General features: G+C 38.4%; 1 protein-coding gene across 1 annotated transcript; it reads right to left on the bottom strand.

Moving 5' to 3' along the window:
* Positions 1-603: 603 nt before the first annotated feature.
* LOC103973181 (MLO-like protein 6) lies at positions 604-9,059 on the bottom strand. The gene is made up of 16 exons (XM_018821329.2): positions 8,854-9,059; positions 5,188-5,333; positions 5,050-5,107; positions 4,680-4,942; positions 4,230-4,346; positions 4,066-4,126; positions 3,866-3,954; positions 3,336-3,410; positions 3,156-3,250; positions 2,955-3,004; positions 2,826-2,866; positions 2,246-2,419; positions 2,138-2,173; positions 1,949-2,016; positions 1,348-1,408; positions 604-1,243 (listed from the first exon to the last, which is right to left on the bottom strand). Exons 2-16 carry the CDS (start codon positions 5,320-5,322, stop codon positions 779-781), a joined length of 1,788 nt encoding a protein of 595 aa, XP_018676874.2. The 5' UTR covers positions 5,323-5,333; positions 8,854-9,059; the 3' UTR covers positions 604-778.
* Between the last annotated feature and the right edge of the window lie 10,182 nt (positions 9,060-19,241).

The raw sequence follows: 19,241 nt of genomic DNA on the forward strand, positions 1-19,241 counted from the left end.
CCTATAAAAAGGAGAAGAGGGTTGTAAAAGGGTAGTTGGTCTGTGCCTATTGAAGGAATACTGTTAGTGGATGCTGGTGGTCTCGATGGAAGAGGAATCGGGAGTGGATGTAGGTCACGATGACCAAACGACTATAAACTCGATTTGCATTTCTTTTGAGCAATTTACTTTAACTACAAACTTCCTTACTTGCTATACTCTTCCGTATGCTTTCAATTTAAGCATCTTTATGAAATAGGTTTTTATCGTATGAAGATTTTTAAACCGACGACTTTTATCTGCTGCACTAATTCACCCCTTCTCTTAGTGTTAACTCGTTCCCAACAGTTGGTATCAGAACCACGTTATTTATTATTTGGTTTAACAATCAAGAAAAATAACTCTTTTTGAATTTCATAAGGGTTTTTCTATCATTCGTCCTCCCATATTCAATAGGATAGATTACATTTACTGAAAAACTCAGATGAGAGTTTTTTTATTTTTTATGGATTTAAATTTATGAAATATTATTGAAAACGGTTTTAAAAAGTCTTCTACTCTAGTAAAAGAATGGAATGATTTGAAGAACAACAGGTAAATACAAAGAACATCAACTGACCAAGATTACTAGTGCCAATATTTAACCTTATCAACAGCTACAGATCAGTTGGTCTTCCATCGTTATCATAGCATGTGTTATGTATCTAATAAATTCTGGTTGGACAATCTACCATAATCCATTACTCTGATGAAATTATCTCCCATGTTCCACATGTGAGATCTTCAAGCCACCTAATTATCATCTTTGTCTTTTGTCAAATGAAAAATCAACGGAGATCACACTGCTTACATGACCATCAGTCTCATGTGTCATTTGCAGCTCTGATGAACCTCCATATTCTTTCATCTCTTGTTCTTCTTTCATTAATCCTTTTGATGTTGCGGCCTTTCTGTAGTGGGAAAATGATTCGTCAAATGAATGATGGGGTGGTGGGGTCAACTCCTCGGGATCATATTGGTCATCGTCCATGGTGAATTTCTTGGGAGAGTTTTGCAGACTCTCTGCCTCATTATGATGATACTGTAAGACGTGAAGTGGCGATAAGCGATGGGTTGGAGTAGCTGGCCTGCTTGTAGACAAAGAAGGCGTCACACTTGCAGACCTCCTGTTCTCTTTCAAGCGCTTCCTTGCAGTGTGATGCCACTTTCTTAGAAAAGTTGCTACTCTCTCATTAAAGATGGTAGGCTTCAGATTAGACCCCATCTGTATAAGATACAACATTTGTATGTTTTTCAGACTACAAATGTAGGATGTTCTTTCTCTTTTTTTTTTTTTTTTCGAAAAGCATGTTTGATTATGTAATATACCTGTGTTACTAGTGCATAGAGAGGTAGTGTAACATAGCTACATAGGACCTGTATGAGAACACTGGAAAAAAAAGATGCGCAAGTTAGAACTTTTGGGTTGTATTGAATGTGTATCACAGTATAATGAGAATATTTATAAATTTGGCATCAATCGAATACTGAAATAATGTACAGTGCTCAGATCAAAAGCTTCGGGAATTAAATCTTCTATAGTCTGAACAACTTTTTATCTCATATTTTATCATACCTAGGATGAGGACATATACCAAAGAGAATTTTTTGGTTTCTTGTTGGTTCGCTTCATTTCGGTTTAAATCCTTTAAAAAGCGATGCTCATTGTAAGATGTGTATTAGCTAACTCTACTGTTATTTGGCAAAAAAGTGCAAGGTATTTTTTTTTTCCCCAAATAAGAACACACTAGCAAATTTTCTCTAATGCATAAGTAGTATTTTCGCATGTAGAAATTTTTTTAGAAAACTGAACTGCATAGTTTTGCATGTCGACTATATCACGTCATCGCATTGCATTTGTTTGTAAATTCATATATAGCTGGTTATTGCTTGGACAAAACAACTGCAAGAAAAGAGTAGGAAAACTAACCCCATGGAGATTAGAATAACTATGTCTTCTATGCTTTTGTGGAAGCATGAAGGGTAGCCAAACTCGTACTGCAAATGATTCCAAGTATCAATAACGTCAAATTAAGTTATCATTTTAATTTACTATCTACGAAAGTTTGGTTAAGGTTATGGATGATAAGTCTTCTTTTTTTCTTTTTTTTTTTCTCACCCAACTCCAAGCAAAGAAGGCGAGCTGAAATGCATTCTGCAAAGGAGAAAGTGTTGAATTACGCTACAATTATAGTTATTTAGAAAATTTTGATTTAATAAAAATTACCTGAAATAGGACAAAATGAATTAGAAAGAGTAGAAGGCCTGGGCGGTTGAACCAGAAGAGTTTGTCTCCAGGACGAACAACTGGGACACCCTTAACAACATCCCCACGTTCCATAATTTGTATAGCCATCTTTGTAATTATGACTTGAAGTTTTGTTCCAACCATGAGAACTATCTGCAAATATACTTACTATTGATAAACAGTTTATCATAATTTTGTACTAACTCAGCAAAATGTACTTACTATTGAATTATCTTCCGATCGTCATGTCATAGTTCATGGCATGCTGAGAAGATCACATGCTTTTTTTTAACTGATTTGCCTATGATTTGTTTAATCGTGTTCCATAGCTGAGATTAAGCTAACACTTGATAGGATGCTCGTATACATCACCAGATAAATTTTTTATTTCTTATTCACAGTAACATATACTTTGATACAAAACTTTCATAAGCATTGAGGACTGACATTTACTGACATGCTAAGATCATGTGCAAGTGTTTCCGTAATTGAGAAAAAGTAATGACTTCACAGGAAGTAGAAGTGAAAGTTAGTGTTGGAGAATGCAATTTAGACTTACAATCAAAGGGATAAATGGCAGCCATAAAGAGGAACGCCAACCTGAGAACATATAACAACCATTGAACTGTCATCTCTGTGCACATAATATCATAGGCAGAATTCGGAAACAGGAAATGTCAATACATACCATGTGTATTAAATAGCAGGAAGCATACTGCAATGAACCATATTGTGGGGCTACAAATATTAAAATGAAGAAGAAGAATAAGAAGAAAAAAAAAACCAAGCCGATGAAACAAACAACTGAAAATTTTGAAGGTGTTGGCATTAATGCACATTCTAATGGCCACTTAATTTTGGTGGGGAGCATATAAATCAATCGTCATACCTTATCCCAACTACAACTTTAAAATCCTCTTCAAGCGACTGCTTTATATACTTCTGAAAGTTAAACTTGCTTGAACTTTGCGGCGCCAAGTGTGCCTGAGATTCTTGTAGTGTGAATTTGCAGCTTGTGTAGCTAAGGCAAGTACTACGTTGTTGATAGAACCAATGACTAGCTACTTACTATGATGAACCCATGTCGTAGCGTCAAATAATCAACTTTAGAAACTGAGCTCACAAATTGTCTGATAAAGCAGACCTGTTGCAAAAGATGGTCAAACAAATGGTCAATATAAGGAACATAATGGAGTGTTTTTTTCTTTCTTACATTTTATCTTCCTTCATGATATTACAAGCAAAGAGGAAGATCAGCCCACGGTCAGTGACACAGATTATTGGTTTCAAAACAAGGAAATTGTTGATATTTAAGGCTCCTTATGTTTTTGCTATCGCTATCGTCATCTAATCTTTCTCTCTTCTTGATTATTCATTATCTACAAGCACTGCTTTCTCTTCCATTTGAACTGATGCTAGACATTTTTTATTTTTGGTGTAAGAAACAACAATCTATTTTCCTAGAAAGAGCTAATGATCAGCATAGCATTATTTAAAGAGTCTATCCTATCCTACTAGAACATTACTGGAGTTCCCTGATATGCTACTAGTGCAGGTTTCGTACAAAGTAAAACAGGATGTACTGGATTTAGATCTTACAATCCAGACGAGAACATGCGACTTGCTCCAGAAATTCAAGTGCCGACGGCCAAATGATGTATCCCTTGCAAATCTAAACCTGTCAGGATCTGTTTAAATATTTTGGGCAGAGTTGCAACACATTCATCAGTGCTATTCAAGTGCAATGCAATACAATACATCAACAACACAAAGCAACATGTAGAGGCATACTAATGTACCATGAGAGAATTGGTATTCGGCTGTTTCAGTCTCTAATTCCCATGATTTCCACCTTCTCATCTGTATTGTATGTGGTACATGCATCGCCCATAACATATATAAGTTGATGTTTGTTATGAATCAAGTTCAATCCATTGTATTAATTAAACACTGCCGTCCGTACCTTCAGTCTACCCAGAGCCATGGTGACCACGCAGTAAAGGATGTGGGAGACGGCCAAGGCAAAAATGAAAATGTGAAGCTGATTGATGCCTTCGGTGGAAATGAAAGGAACTTTTCCCTGTATGATTTGGCATCGAGATGTTAGGAAACTTTATTGGAAGCTTTTGAAATCAGAGATATCAAGACCCGATGGCGAGCAGACTGATCTCGATAGCATATCACTATTGGCTTAGTGAGGTGGAACTTTATGATAGGAAAAGGCTTAAGATTGAACTAATCAATTATGGTAGAGAACGTTGTACGGTTTGACGAAACTTCAGGTGGGGAGATAATTAAGTCAAGTATATTAATTATGAATGTTCAAAGATGCCAAGTTCACTCATTTTGTCATTTGATTTTCTTTTTTAAATCTATCATCAATGTTGACAGAGGATGAAAGGAGGTTTCTTGCCTTGGCTGAACATTTGTCTGTTGACCCTCCAACTAAAATGCGTCGGAATCTGTCCGTGGAGTCAGCACTTTGCAGAAGCCTTCGTCCGTTGTTGTTTTCGTTTGAATCCTCGGACCGGTGCTCGTCATCGCCTGCGATGACAGCCTCTTCCGAGGCCTTACATGGGTGCCATGAATTGCCAACACTCTCGGACACACATATCTCTGATATGAGGTTTTGGCTCACAGTAAGAAGCAAGGATATGAAGCCCAGCAGCATCAATTCTGTAAGACAAAAAAACTATGTTGCATCAATTTCTCTTTCTCTTGTTCCATTGGTAGTTGTTATGTCAACACTAACGAAGGTAGGTAATTAATGTAGAACCACAAACCAGATTTGATCTTTTCTAGTGCTTCATATAGTGCGCTTTTGTGATGCTTTCTTAACCACTGCAGGAGGCCAGTTTAGCTACTGCTGATGATGCATCCAACCAGCATGCACAAATTGTTGGGACATGAAACAAACTTGCCTTGCCAATACGGTGGATGATTTGCTCGATGATGATCGAGAGGATGACAAGAACCAAGTAAACTGCGGCGACTGCCCACGTCGGAGTCTCCACCAACGATCGACTACTACTGCCATCACCACCACCGCCGGCCATGGGCGCGTACCCTTCGATCCCAAGAACAAATGTTAGGGATACTATGGAAAATATGATTTCTACAATCGACAAAAAGGTGAAGAAGATATATAGACATTGAGGGAGAGATGATGATTTCGGATGGCTTCTTTTTTGTTTTCTTTTGCTTTTTTCCTTTACAAGCCTTCATCGTTTCTATCATGTCATAAATATAGGTGAGAAGGCTCGGTATGCTTACGTACTTGGCGGCGGCTAGGTGAGAAGGGCCGGTTTGCTTATGTGTTTGTCGGCGCCTAGAATCATTTAAGACCAATCTCTTCAAGTCATATATTACGGCTATAAACCCTGATGTCACTTAACAGGATCGACTGTCCTATGGACCCTCTAAAGCTGTCTTATGGATCTCTGCAGATAACATAAAAGCAGCTTGTAGATCCTTTAGGTTATATCTTCTAAATAGGATTTTTGTTATGCAAGAAAGTGATTGTTGTAAATTCTATTCGAAGTAATTGTAATGTAACAGCTACAAATAGTTTCAATCTATATCTATATATATATTATATATATATATATATATATATATATATATTCAACATTGTTCTGAATAATGACATAAGCATGATATGGACATCACCTGACAATAATGTGGTCGCAACTTGGATGACACTCATTGCCACATAGCGTGTACATCACTTTTCATCAACTTGGTTTGCATACAAGTAATTTTTTTTTCTTTTCCCTTTTTTGACATGTATAGTAGTATTTTAACTAGATATTTTATTGGACTGAACATGGGTTATAGCTGATGACAACTAGCATCTAGGCTAAAAGGTTGGAAAGACTTTCTTTAAGTTTCTAAGAACAATCTAAATGATTACAACTTTCGAGGGCTTATAATATATTTCAGTATGGTACAACAAGTTTTCCTTTTGTCGTTTTCTCTGTTCTTCTGTGTCGTCGACTAGGAACAACTCTCAAGGTTCCTCATTTAATTTCTATCACTTCCTTCCTTTTTCTACTTTTTCAATGTCGATCTAAACGTGATACGTGTGTGAATCTGACTGCAGAACTATTCTTAGCCTACAGGTCAAACTTTGTCTCCTGAATTTTCAATATATAAATATGATAAATGCACATGTATATAACTCGACGACAAACATATATTTGTCCGTAAGTACAGATCAATCATTCCTCCCTCAAGTCGATTCTATGTGCGATAAACATGTGGAAGTAACCTTACTCATCTCGTATAAACAGAACGATCATCTTTTTTGATTTCATCTTCATGACACAATGATTGACATGCATGTGTCAATCTACAAGTTGACATGAGAATAAGATATGGGCATACATGTGGGTTTAGACCGATGCCAAGTCGATAGTACTTAACGAGAGCGTGAAAGTTAAGTCGATCACTCATTAACTAGGTTGAGTGAGAAATAAAACGACACAATGATTGACATGCATGTGTCAGTCTACATATTGACATGAGAATAAGATATGAGCATGCATATAGGTTTAGACTGATGCAAGTCGACGGTACTTTAAAGAGGGCATGAAAGTTAAGTTGGTCACTCGTTGATTAGGTCGAGTGAGAAATAAAATGAAAAAAGCAGCATGGGAAATTCTTGGATCGAGGAGGATTAGTTTTCTCTTAGAAATTGGTGAACAAGGAGTTGGTTTTTAATGACGATGTTTTCTTCCTTCTTTCCTAACTACATCGTCATCCTTTTTCTGGTTTTTTCCTGTTTGTCAACAAATTAGAACTTTCCAGCTGAAATGTCCAATATTCTCCCTTCGGGTAGATACAAAAGAAACTTCAAGTTATACGATGTGATGGTACTTTTTGTGTGTGACACGTTGACTTGGATATATACATCATAAGGTGGATTGAATGGAGGAGAAAATGCAAAAGACGTACGTACACTCAATCTAAGCTATATTTTTCATTCATGCAACTGGACATCCAAGGGAATAAAAAGATTATTTATTTATTTATTTTTATTTCATAGGGAATATAAAAAAATTAGGTTTATGCAGATGATACGTGGGATATTGACAATTCCAATTGTCAATTCCTCAATGCATGCCGTCTCACCCCATCTCTGGAAATTAAGGGCAATCAGTGACATGCATGGTCTGTGAAGAAAAATAAGAAACACAACAAGAAGTATCGTCACACCTGCCCAAGTTTGCGTTGATTTCTAAACAAGGACAAGGAAGGCTTGGTCTGGAAGACAAGTCAAAGGCTGCACACCATTAACCAGGAAATATCATTGGAGGAAGGTGCAAGTTTGAAGAATCAACTTCATGAGTCCGTCAAAATACCCCAACTTCCTCCCATGTTTTCTAAAATTCTGTATGCTGATTCTTTTCCTAATTTGATGTCAGATGCACACCTCACAAAATTATAACTCTCTTTCTTTCTCTCTCATCTAACTAGGGTTTATTTAACCTGGACGAGGTGTTGTGTATTTTACCTATCTCGGTCCGGGAGTGAATCGAGATGAGGATCATATCATTCCGCTTGTGGTTAGGATTCGTGATCGCATCTTCACAAACAAGAATCTCAAGGATGCGTTTGATCTCCTTAAATCTAGTGCCACTGCCTGTCGTTGCCGATTACCCCATCCTCTAGTGCTTCTCCTCTTCTTCCTCTCTCCTCGCCTCTGCCCCCACCTCCTTCTCCTCTTCTTCTTCCTCGAGCCCTCACCCTATGGTACCGAAGCACGTGCTGATATACCATATGTCAGATACGAACCAAGTCTATACTGATCCAACTAGAGACTGATATAGGTCCAGTACTTGCTTCAGATCTAGCATGATTTAACAATGTTTGCAGACTCCAAAATAATTTAAGATAGATATAGGGATATGAGTTCGCTATGGCAGTGTTCATTTGCTCTCCCCAAAAGCAAGGCTTGCTGTTAATCTTTCGTTTCGTGTGCAGATCCCCAAACAAAGAGAGATGGTGTTTGTTTTTGCTTCTGCCATGGTATTCAAAGTTTGAAATTTACTTCTTGCCTCATAGATTAAGATAAAATAAGATCATTCATGTAACTATTTAACGTGATCTAGCTAACTATGTCCGCGTGCAGTTAACTTGCATTCATCGTCGTCGGCAAACTAAACCTTTGATGTACTAGTGCTCATTTTCTCTCTCTCCAAAAGCATGACTAGCGTTGCAGATCCTCAAGCAAGGACCAGACATTAAGAAACTTCCAGTGGCCGTGTCTCAAGGCTTCTAACATCGAGAAACTTCCTGTTTGAGAGGTTCAGGTACGTTTTGTTGCTATTTAATATGATCTAACTATGTCTAGGAGATCTTTAGCTAAGTACAGGGAGATGATTTTTACGGATCAGTGTTCATTTACTCTTTCTAAAAGCATGACTTGCCGTTGCATATCCTTAAACGAGAAGAGATGAAGCTTGTTTCTATTCACGTCAAAAGCCATGGGTATTCATAGTTTTACCCTTCATTAACCTCAAAAGAAAAAAGAACCAACATCCTTATCCTAATGCAACAATATCAGCATAGCTTTAGTGGCGTACCTCAGTAGGTACGTGATGCAGTACTGGAACAGCAAGAGAGGGAAGTTTCAGCTCCCAAGAGACTCTGCCCTCTCCCACCGGGAAATGAAACCAGTGGAGGATCTCAAACTGCAAAACCAGATATATGTCGATGTACTCATCAATATCAGATTGCTTGGCCTGTATGTATGTATATATGGGCTATAGGCGTAACTGATGACGACATGAGGAAGTCTGGAACAGATCTTCCCAGAGAAAAGTGAGGCCACTCGAACATTGTAGACTAATCAGACTCCAAGACTTGGAAGCCCACCGTTTGTTTATGGAGCGTGGAACGAGTCAATTTGAAAAGGCTGGTGAGTACACACGATACATGTTGATTCCATGGCCTGCCTGGCACTAATGGCTCCATAAATAATTTCTGCTTTCTTCATGTGTTTGTGTGTGCATACGTTTGCAAGGTCGCAAGTCCAAGCACTTTGGTATAGCTTGAAATGACCAGTTCAAACATCAATCTTCTGATGGTAAATGCTCCATCTGGACCATCTGATACAAAGGGAAGCTTAGTTTTTTATTGCACACATGTGGAGAGTCTTGGTGAAGGAGGAGGCGGACAAGAAGAAGTGATCAGACCCACAGAAGGGCGCCCTTGGTTTTAAAGGGAACAGTTGGACAAAGGGTGTCGATGGGGACCAGAGATCACCCGACCCTATGCCTTCAGTTCTCTATATAAACAACTTCATCTCTCATTGCAGAACACACAGAAAAAAATCTGAAGTTCTACTTTGAGAAGTCTTTCCAAGGTTTTAATCCAGAGTTTGTAAGTTTCTTACTCTTAATATATATCTCTGCTTTTAAATCTTTCGTTGAGGAAATAATCAGGATAGGCAAAAGCATTTCCAGCTAAGATGCCTCATACAATAAAATATACTGTCATCTGATAATTACACAACTCAAATGATCGTTATACAAATTGACAAGTACTAACAAAGAAGTAAAACGTGAATTTTTCCTTGTCACAACTTTCGCATGGATCGAATAAGCACAACACACAGCACAGAGCTCAATATATACTGTATCCCTTCACCTTGAAGGACTGCGCGAAATGGTGCTTGCAGGTTTTGTGGTATGATTCACATCTCATAGCCTTTTGCTACACTAATTTAATTTAAAAATTAAATTATTAAATTATGAGTTAATTCAGATATATATCATTCAACTTTTTCGATATTTATGAATGTAAAACTATTTTTTTAGTCCTATTTTTAATCTCTCCTCATATATAAATATCTTTTAACAAAAATATATCTGATCAATTAGGAACAGTATGTATCATGCCAACCTTCTCCAAAGGATATACTGTTTTGTTGCAGCCGGCACATTTTGTCTTGGGTGCCAATAAACATGGCTGATAACTTGCTTGAACTCGAGACTTAAAAGATTAGTCATTTGTTTGCTATCTTCAACTGTAAAGGTTAGAATAATAATTAGCCAAGAATGGTGAAGAGAAGGGACATGGAGTTATTGTAACAATTCATTCTTCCCGCCGGATTTTGTACCTTAGCATCATAGAACCACCATCATCAAACTATAAGGTGAAGGCAGAAATCCAACAAGAACATAATTCATGTAATATCCCTAATTGTACTTAAGGAACTGAAAATAAATATAAATATCCCTAATTATAGGGATTAAATTATAAAAAAAGTATAAAAAAATCCTAGAAATGAGAGGTAGAGAGAGTGATGAGGGAAAATATTATTGACATCTTAGTCAGCTTGATGTGATTCTGACTCATATGCATAGGGTTATCCGAGTTACCTTCGAGGTAGAAATATCAAGCTCCCGATGTGTCACATATACGAAGATCAAGGCCGAAAGAGGTTTTTCGATCTAATTCCTTTGACACTGAAATTCATAACCCCAAGTCTCTAAGTGCGGATGCAAGCGGTTAAAAAAGATAGACCCCTACTCCTTTATGTTAAGAATGTATTTTTATACCTAGTCGCAGAGGGTAAAATATTTTATAGAATATTCTACGAGAATAATGAGGGAGAATACTCCGTGAAGTATTCTTTGGACTCTTGTCCACGTGAGCAAATGAATGGAAGCTGACTTGAAATCCACGTAACGATTATATATTAGATGATGATTAGTTGATAGTGTATTCATTATTATTTGTACCCCTGCCTAAAGGCATGCTTTGGGGCTTTTGTAAAGGGGGCTCAAAGTGTGGCATTTAGTTCATCCGACATGAGAGTGTTCGGGATCTCCTCTCATGGGTTGGGTTTTCCTTACTCGCATGCCTTTGGAATATTTTGTCCTACGCTTCCATCGTAGTAGATTTCTTCTTATATAGGTCATGTTTTTTCGACTCATGCGTTTTGGGCATATTTTGCCCTATGCTTTTATCATGACAGATATTTCATGTAGGTCAAATTTTTCTGACTCACGCATCTTTGGCATATTTTGCTTTGTACCTCCATAGTGGCAAATCTCCTTACATGAGTCAAGTTTTCCTAACTCACGTGCCTTGGGAATATTTTTTGTGCCTATACCATGGCGGATCTCCTTATGCGGGTTCGGTTTTTTTAACCATGCCTTGGGCATATTTTATTTTGTATCTCCACCATGATAGATCATACATGGGTTGGGTTCTCCTAACTCATATTTTTTGACTTACATGGGTTAGGTTCTTCATGATAGATCTTCTTATGGAGGTCAAGTTTTCCTACCTCAACTACCTTGAGCATATTTTACTTTGTGCCTCTATTGTGGTGGATCTTCTTATACGAGTCAAGTTCTCCTGACTCAAGCGCCTCGGGCATATTTCGCTTTGTGCCTCCGCCATGGCGAATCTCTTTATGTGGGTTATGTTTTCTTAACTCATGCACCTCAGATACATTTTACTTTGTGCCTCTATTGTGGCGGATTTCTCCTCATATGAGTTGAGTTTTTTTGACTCACACGCCTCGAGCACATTTTGCTTTGGGCCTCCGTCGTGGTGGATCTCTTTAAGTTGGCCAAGTTCTCTTGACTAATGTGCCTCGGGCACATTTCGCTTTGTGCCTCCACTATAACGGATCTCCTTATATAGGTCAGGTTTTCTTGACTCATGTGGTTTGGGCATATTTTTCTTTATGCCTCCACCATGACAGATTTCTTCTTATGCGGGTTGGGTTTTTGCTACTCATGCATATTGGGAACATTTTGCTTTGTGGCTCTACTATGGCGAATTGCTTTGCACGGGTCAGGTTTTCCCAACTCACATGTCTCAAGTATATTTTATTTTGTATCTTTATCATGGTATATTACTTTACACAGGTCAAATTTTCTAGACTCACACATCTCGAGCTTATTTTATCTTATGCCTCTTATTAGGAAATATTAAGAAGCATCACATGTTCAGCAAAAAATTAAAACAAAAACCATTCACAAATAGGAAGCATCAGATCGTTGAGAGATGATCGGGAGTATAAAAACTCAAAACCACAAAACCGCATCAAGGAGTGAGACATTCTCACCTAAAGGAACTCATATATCACCTAAAAACATAAATCCTGGCCCGTCGGATGAAGAAGCACTCGCGAACTCCTCTTTGTTGGGCTGATAGCCCATATTCAGCCCATGTGGGCTAGGGCAGCCCACAGCCCACACCCCCTCTTAACCTAACCCTAATTAAGATTAGGGGGGTGTGGTGGCTGCGTTTTAGAAGCAGAAAAGGCTATAAAAAGGCAGCAACGAGGCAGATCTTGAGAGCCACGAGATTCCAAAGAGAAGAAGGAGAATAAGGTAGAAAAGGAAGAGAAAAAAAGGGAAGAAGACAAGGACAACGTAGAGAGACTGTTCTCAATCATCTAGTAGTGTTCTCATCTCAGGTTAGATCAAATCTACAGTAGACTCTTGCTGTGATTACTTGGGGAGGTTTTAGATATTGTGGGCAGTGACATGATCCTTGTATACCAGTTATTCTCTTGTGGTTGTTGCTAGGGTTTTGGGCAAGAGATTGAAATTTGTATATTCATTGTTCTCATAGTGGATTATCTCTAGTTTGCCCCGTGGTTTTTACCCTTCACATTGAAGGGGTTTTCCACGTATATCTTGGTGTTCTGTTTAATTGTGTTTCCATTTTATTCCGCTGCGTATTATGGTCTTCTAGTATTTGTTCATATACAAAGGTTATTCCTCTTTATATCCCCATCAACTGGTATCAGAGCGGGGTTTTGGTGATTTAATTTTTGTATTTGAACATGGATGCCAGTAATGTTTCTCGCATGATTAGTTTGAATGGAAATAATTGGATGATATGGAAACCAAGAATGGAAGATCTCTTGTATTGCAAAGATTTGTATGGACCTTTGCAAGGGGATAGTGCAAAACCTACAACTATGACAGATGATGAGTGGAAGAGGTTAGATCGAAAAACAATTAGGTTTATTAGACAGTGGCTTGATGATAGTGTCTTTCACCATGTTTCTACTGAAATTTCTGCATATTCTCTTTGGAAAAAATTGGAAAGTCTCTATGAAAGAAAAACAGCTGGCAACAAAGCTTTTTTGATCAGAAAACTTGTGAATCTAAAATATAGAGAGGGTGCTTCTATTGCTGAGCATTTGAATGAAATGCAGAGTATTACTAACCAGTTATCCTCTATGAAAATGTCTCTTGATGATGAGTTGCAGGCATTGTTACTTCTCAGTTCATTACCAGAAAGTTGGGAGACACTGGTGGTTTCCCTTAGTAATTCTGTGTCAAATGGTATTGTCACTATGAGTCAAGTAACAAGCAGTTTGTTGAATGAGGAGTTGAGAAGAAAGAGTTCAACAACATCTCAGAATGATTCACAAGCACTTATCTCATAGAACAGAGGAAGGTCAAAGTCTAGAAACAGTTCACGTATGGGTAGGAGCAAGTCAAGATCAAGAGAAGATATTGTTTGCTATAATTGTGGTGAGAAAGGACATTACAAGAACCAATGTAAGCAACCTAAGAAGAACAAGAAAAAGGGAAAAGAAGTGGAGTCTACAAAGTCAAAGGATAATACTACAGCTATAGTGCAGGGTGGTGATTATTTGATTTTGTCTCCTTCTGATGATATTTTTTCTTGTGTGTGTCAGGATCTTGAGTGGGTGATTGACACAGGTGCTTCTTATCAAGCTACACCTCGGAGAGAGTTTTTTGCTACATATAGGTCTGGAAACTTTGGTGTTGTCAAGATGGGCAACTATGGCACAACAGACATCATTGGCATGGGTGATATCCATTTAAAGACCAACCTTGGCTGCAAGTTGGTACTTAAGGATGTGAGGCATGTGGTTGACTTGAGGCTGAATTTAATTTCAGTTGGAAGACTAGATGATGAAGAGTATGAAAGCAGATTTCACAGAGGGCAATGGAAGCTCAGTAAGGGTTCTCTTGTTATAGCTAGTGGAAAGAAATGTCATACTTTGTACAGGTTGCAGGCTAAAGCTTATGGTGAGCAGTTAAATGCTACAGAGAAAGACTTCAGTATGGAGTTGTGGCATAGGCGATTGGGACACATGAGCGAGAAGGGGCTGCAAGCTCTTTCCAAGAGAGAGGTATTACCAGATCTCAGAGTTATACATCTGAACCCTTGTATTGATTGTTTGGCTGGTAAACAACATAGAGTTTCATTTGCTAGTGCTGCTTTGTCTAGAAAAATGCATGCCTTAGACCGTGTTTATACAGATGTATGTGGTACTTTGAGGACAAAAACTCCTGGTGGGTCTGTTGATGTTCTTGGTATAAGTGGTACACTTTATTTTGTCACTTTTATAGATGATTTTTCCAGGAAAGTTTGGGCTTATGCTTTGAAGACCAAAGATCAGGTTATTAATGTCTTTAACGAGTTTCATGCTAGGGTTGAAAGGGAGACAAAAAGGAAATTGAAATGCATAAGATCAGATAATGGTGGTGAGTATACGGGATTGTTTAATGACTATTGCAGGTCACATGGGATCCAACATGAGATGACAGTTCCTGGTACACCTCAGCATAATGGAATTGCAGAGAGGATGAACTGCACCATCATGGAAAAGATCAGATGTATGCTTTCACAGGCCAAGCTACCCAAAAGGTTTTGGGATGAGGCTTTGAGGACTGCAGTTGATGTGATCAACTTATCACCATGTACAGCCCTAGATGGTGATGTTGCAGAGCATGTATGGTCAGGGAAAGATGTTTCCTATAGGCATTTGAGAGTGTTTGGTTGTCGTGCATTTGCACATGTTCCAGATAATGAGAGGTCCAAGCTGGATGGTAAGTCTAAAGAATGTATTTTTCTTGGTTACTCACATGATCAGTTTGGTTACAGGCTTTGGGATCCAGAAAAGCAGAAGGTGTTCAGGAGCAGAGATGTGGTCTTCTTTGAGGATCAAACCTTTGAGGATTTGAAGAAGGCACCAGCCAAGACTTCTGTAGAAGGATTAGCAGATTGTGACCCAGTTATTCCACCAGTATATCAGGGTGATGGGGGAGATGTGCAGGAAAATAGTGTAGAGCCTGATGTTGATTTACCTGCAGGACATGTTGAGCAAGAAGAAGTAGGAGAGCAAGTTCCCGCAGAACCTCAGTTGAGAAGATCTTCTAGACAACGTCAACCTTCCAGAAGATACTCTACAGATGAGTATGTGATGCTTACTGATGCAGGTGAACCAGAGAGTTACCAGGAAGCAGTTGAGAGTGAGCAGAAAGAGAAGTGGTTAGTTGCTATGCAGGAAGAGATGGATGCTCTTCAGAAGAACCACACTTATGATTTGGTGCTGCTACCAAATGGAATGAAGGCCTTGAAGAACAAGTAGGTTTTTAGGTTGAAGACTCAAGAATATTGTTCTCAACCAAAGTACAAAGCTAGATTGGTTGTGAAAGGCTTTGGTCAAAAGAGAGGTATTGACTTTGAAGAGATATTTTCTCCTGTTGTTAAAATGTCTTCTATTCGTGTTGCTCTTGGTATTGCTGCTAGCCAAGACTTGGAGGTTGAGCAGTTAGATGTGAAGACAGCTTTCCTTCATGGTGATTTGGAGGAGGAAATTTATATGGAGCAACCAGAAGGCTTCAAAGTCAAAGGTAAAGATAATTTTGTCTGCAAGTTGAAGAAGAGCTTGTATGGGCTAAAGCAAGCTCCAAGACAGTGGTACATAAAGTTTGATTCATTTATGACAGAAAATTGATACAAAAGAACGGCTTCAGATCATTGTGTGTACATCAAATGGTTTGGTGAGGATTTTATTATTCTCTTACTTTATGTTGATGACATGCTTATTCTTGGGAAAGATATGTCTAAAATTGATAGGTTGAAGAAGGAACTGAGTGAGTCTTTTGCAATGAAGGACATGGGGCTAGCAAAGCAAATACTAGGCATGCAGATTTCCCGTGACAAAAAAAACAAGAAGATTTAGTTGTCACAGAAGAAATACATTGAGAAGGTATTGGAAAGATTCAGTATGAGCAATGCAAAACCAGTTGGTTCTCCTCTTGCAGGTCACTTCAAGTTGTGCTCAGAACAAAGTCCATCAAGTGATGAGGAGAAGGAGAAAATGCAAAAGGTTCCTTATGCTTCAGTAGTTGGAAGTTTAATGTATGCAATGGTATGTACGAGGTCAGACATCGCATATGCAGTGGGTGTTACTAGCAGATTTCTTGCAAATCCAGGCAAAGAGCACTGGGCAGCAGTGAAGTGGATTTTTAGATATCTCAGAGGGAGCTCTAAGGTTTGTTTAAGCTTTGGAGGTGGACCACCTATGTTAACAAGTTACACAGATGCAGATATGGCAAGAGATATAGATACGAGAAAGTCTACTTCAGGTTATGTACTTACTTTTGCAGGGGGAGCTGTGTCATGGCAATCCAGGTTACAAAGGTGTATTGCTCTCTCCACCACAGAAGCAGAATATATTGCTGCTACAGAGGTATGCAAAGAAATGTTATGGATGAAAGAATTCTTACAAGAATTGGAGCTGAAACAGGAAAATTATGTGGTGCATTGTGACAGCCAGAGTGCCATCCATTTGTGTAAGAACCCAATGTTTCATTCCAAGTCAAAGCATATAGATGTCAGATACTATTGGATTCGAAATGTATTTGAAGAGAAGCAGTTGCAGCTTCAGAAAATTCATACAGATGACAACGGAGCAGACATGTTGACGAAGATCTTACCAAAAGAAAGACAGGAGATATACCGACAGTTTGTCGACATGGCTTCACATTGAGGAGTCATGGGACAGCCTCCCTTATGGGCTGAAGGGGGAGGTTGTTGGGCTGATAGCCCATATTCAGCCCATGTGGGCTAGGGCAGCCCACACCCCCTCTTAACCTAACCCTAATTAAGATAAGGGGGGTGTGGTGGCTACGTTTTAGAAGCAGAAAAAGGCTATAAAAAGGTAGCAACGAGATAGATCTTGAGAGCCACGAGATTCCAAAGAGAAGAAGGAGAACAAGGCAGAAAAGGAAGAGAAAGAAAGGGAAGAAGACAAGGACAACGCAGAGAGACTGTTCTCAATCATCTAGCAGTGTTCTCATCTCAGGTTAGATCAAATCTACAGTAGACTCTTGCTGTGATTACTTGGGGAGGTTTTAGATATTGTGGGCAGTGACGTGATCCTTGTATCCCAGTTATTCTCTTGTGGTTGTTGCTAGGGTTTTGGGCAAGAGATTGAGATTTGTATATTCATTGTTCTCATAGTGGATTATCTCTAGTTTGCCCCGTGGTTTTTACCCTTCACATTGAAGGGGTTTTCCACGTATATCTTGGTGTTCTGTTTGATTGTGTTTCCATTTTATTCCGCTGCGTATTATGGTCTTCTAGTATTTGTTCATATACAAAGGTTATTCCTCTTTATATCCCCATCACTCTTGAGCGAAAGTCCACATGGTGGATGATAGTGGTGACACACCTCCTCATGGCGGACTATCTCCTCATGATGATGCTCCTATAGGCAAATATAGGGGCGACATCACATGCGCAGCGGAAGAATAAAAAATAAAATCCCTAAATTTCCCAAAATGATGTTCGTCGTCGTACGAAGATTGGTGCACAAAAACCCGCAAAACTTAAATCCACATGTGAGATAGTGTTTTACCTAGGGAGATCGTATATTATTGAATTCCTATAGATCTGTATGAGAGAATGAAGGAGGTCAAGCATCCTCCTATCTAGTGGTGATCCACACAACAGGGCTATCACGCCCCCTCCCGAATTTAATTTTCATTCAGGAGTTGTGAACCTAACTCAAAATTGATAATATTATAATTCAACAAACAATCCAAGATCCAATCACACATTTGAGGTCACTAAGAAAAACATTCAAGTCATTCACCTCTACAATCCACAATTCACAAATCCTGTGTAGTTTATAATCATACATCCTGTCACTAGATGATTCTTAAAACCCAAAGGCAACTTAACTAAACCATGACTACATCATAAGTCCATAGTTGTGAGAATCTATACAATTACAAAACCAACATGTACCACATGTTTATATCATTCATTACATAATTTTAACTTAACATTCCCAAAATCCTAACATGAGAGGTACTTTTCAAATATTTACAGGATACATCAATCTAGATTTGTCGTTGATACACACAAAAGGAACTTATACAACATCCACATATCAAGTATGAAAGATTTGCCCCAAAATCTTCTAGCTTCCCACTGTCTCAACCCAAACTACATATTTTAGCGAGTGATAAGCTATCCTGAAAAATTTATATATCAACGGGGTGAGCATATAAAGCTCAGCAAGTGACTAACATATCCATAGCAAAGAAGACAGTTTTTTTTTCAAACAAATAAGGTATAAAAAATACAAAGCAGAGATACAAGATGAACAGAAGCATGTGTTGTTTGAATGCAAAATTACGATGTCATTTCGTTCGAAGCATGTTTTGTTCATATAATCAAGGAAGGGTAATTGGAGCATTTCATTGATATAAGGAGCATATCCATGGCATATGGTAATTTCAACGTATAATAAAGACTTATAACATTTCGGAAACATATCAAAGAACAAAACATGAATAGAAGCTCAAATGTCATATGACGATGCATTCATTTCATTCTTATCCAAAGCATGCATAGAAACATAGCTAAAGCTTTGGATATCATATCAAACACATAGAAGGTAAAGTGGGATCATAACATAATATGGTCCATCCATTTCTGAATGACCACCAAACATAAGTCTCCCATGTCTGGGAGCTCCATCCACCCACATTTGAGTGAAGTCATAGGGGGCCGGTAGAGCATCGCGGGCTCTAAGCATAACTCCCTTTACCATTTCTGACAAAGGTTCACATTTATCCCACAAACACCAGAGTACAAATGGACAGTATGAATAATGAAATTAGCATATATCAGAAGTATATGCGGAACAACAAAATGTACA

The sequence above is a fragment of the Musa acuminata genome, chromosome BXJ1-9, assembly GCF_036884655.1.
Source record: "Musa acuminata AAA Group cultivar baxijiao chromosome BXJ1-9, Cavendish_Baxijiao_AAA, whole genome shotgun sequence".
Classification (NCBI taxonomy): domain Eukaryota; kingdom Viridiplantae; phylum Streptophyta; class Magnoliopsida; order Zingiberales; family Musaceae; genus Musa; species Musa acuminata.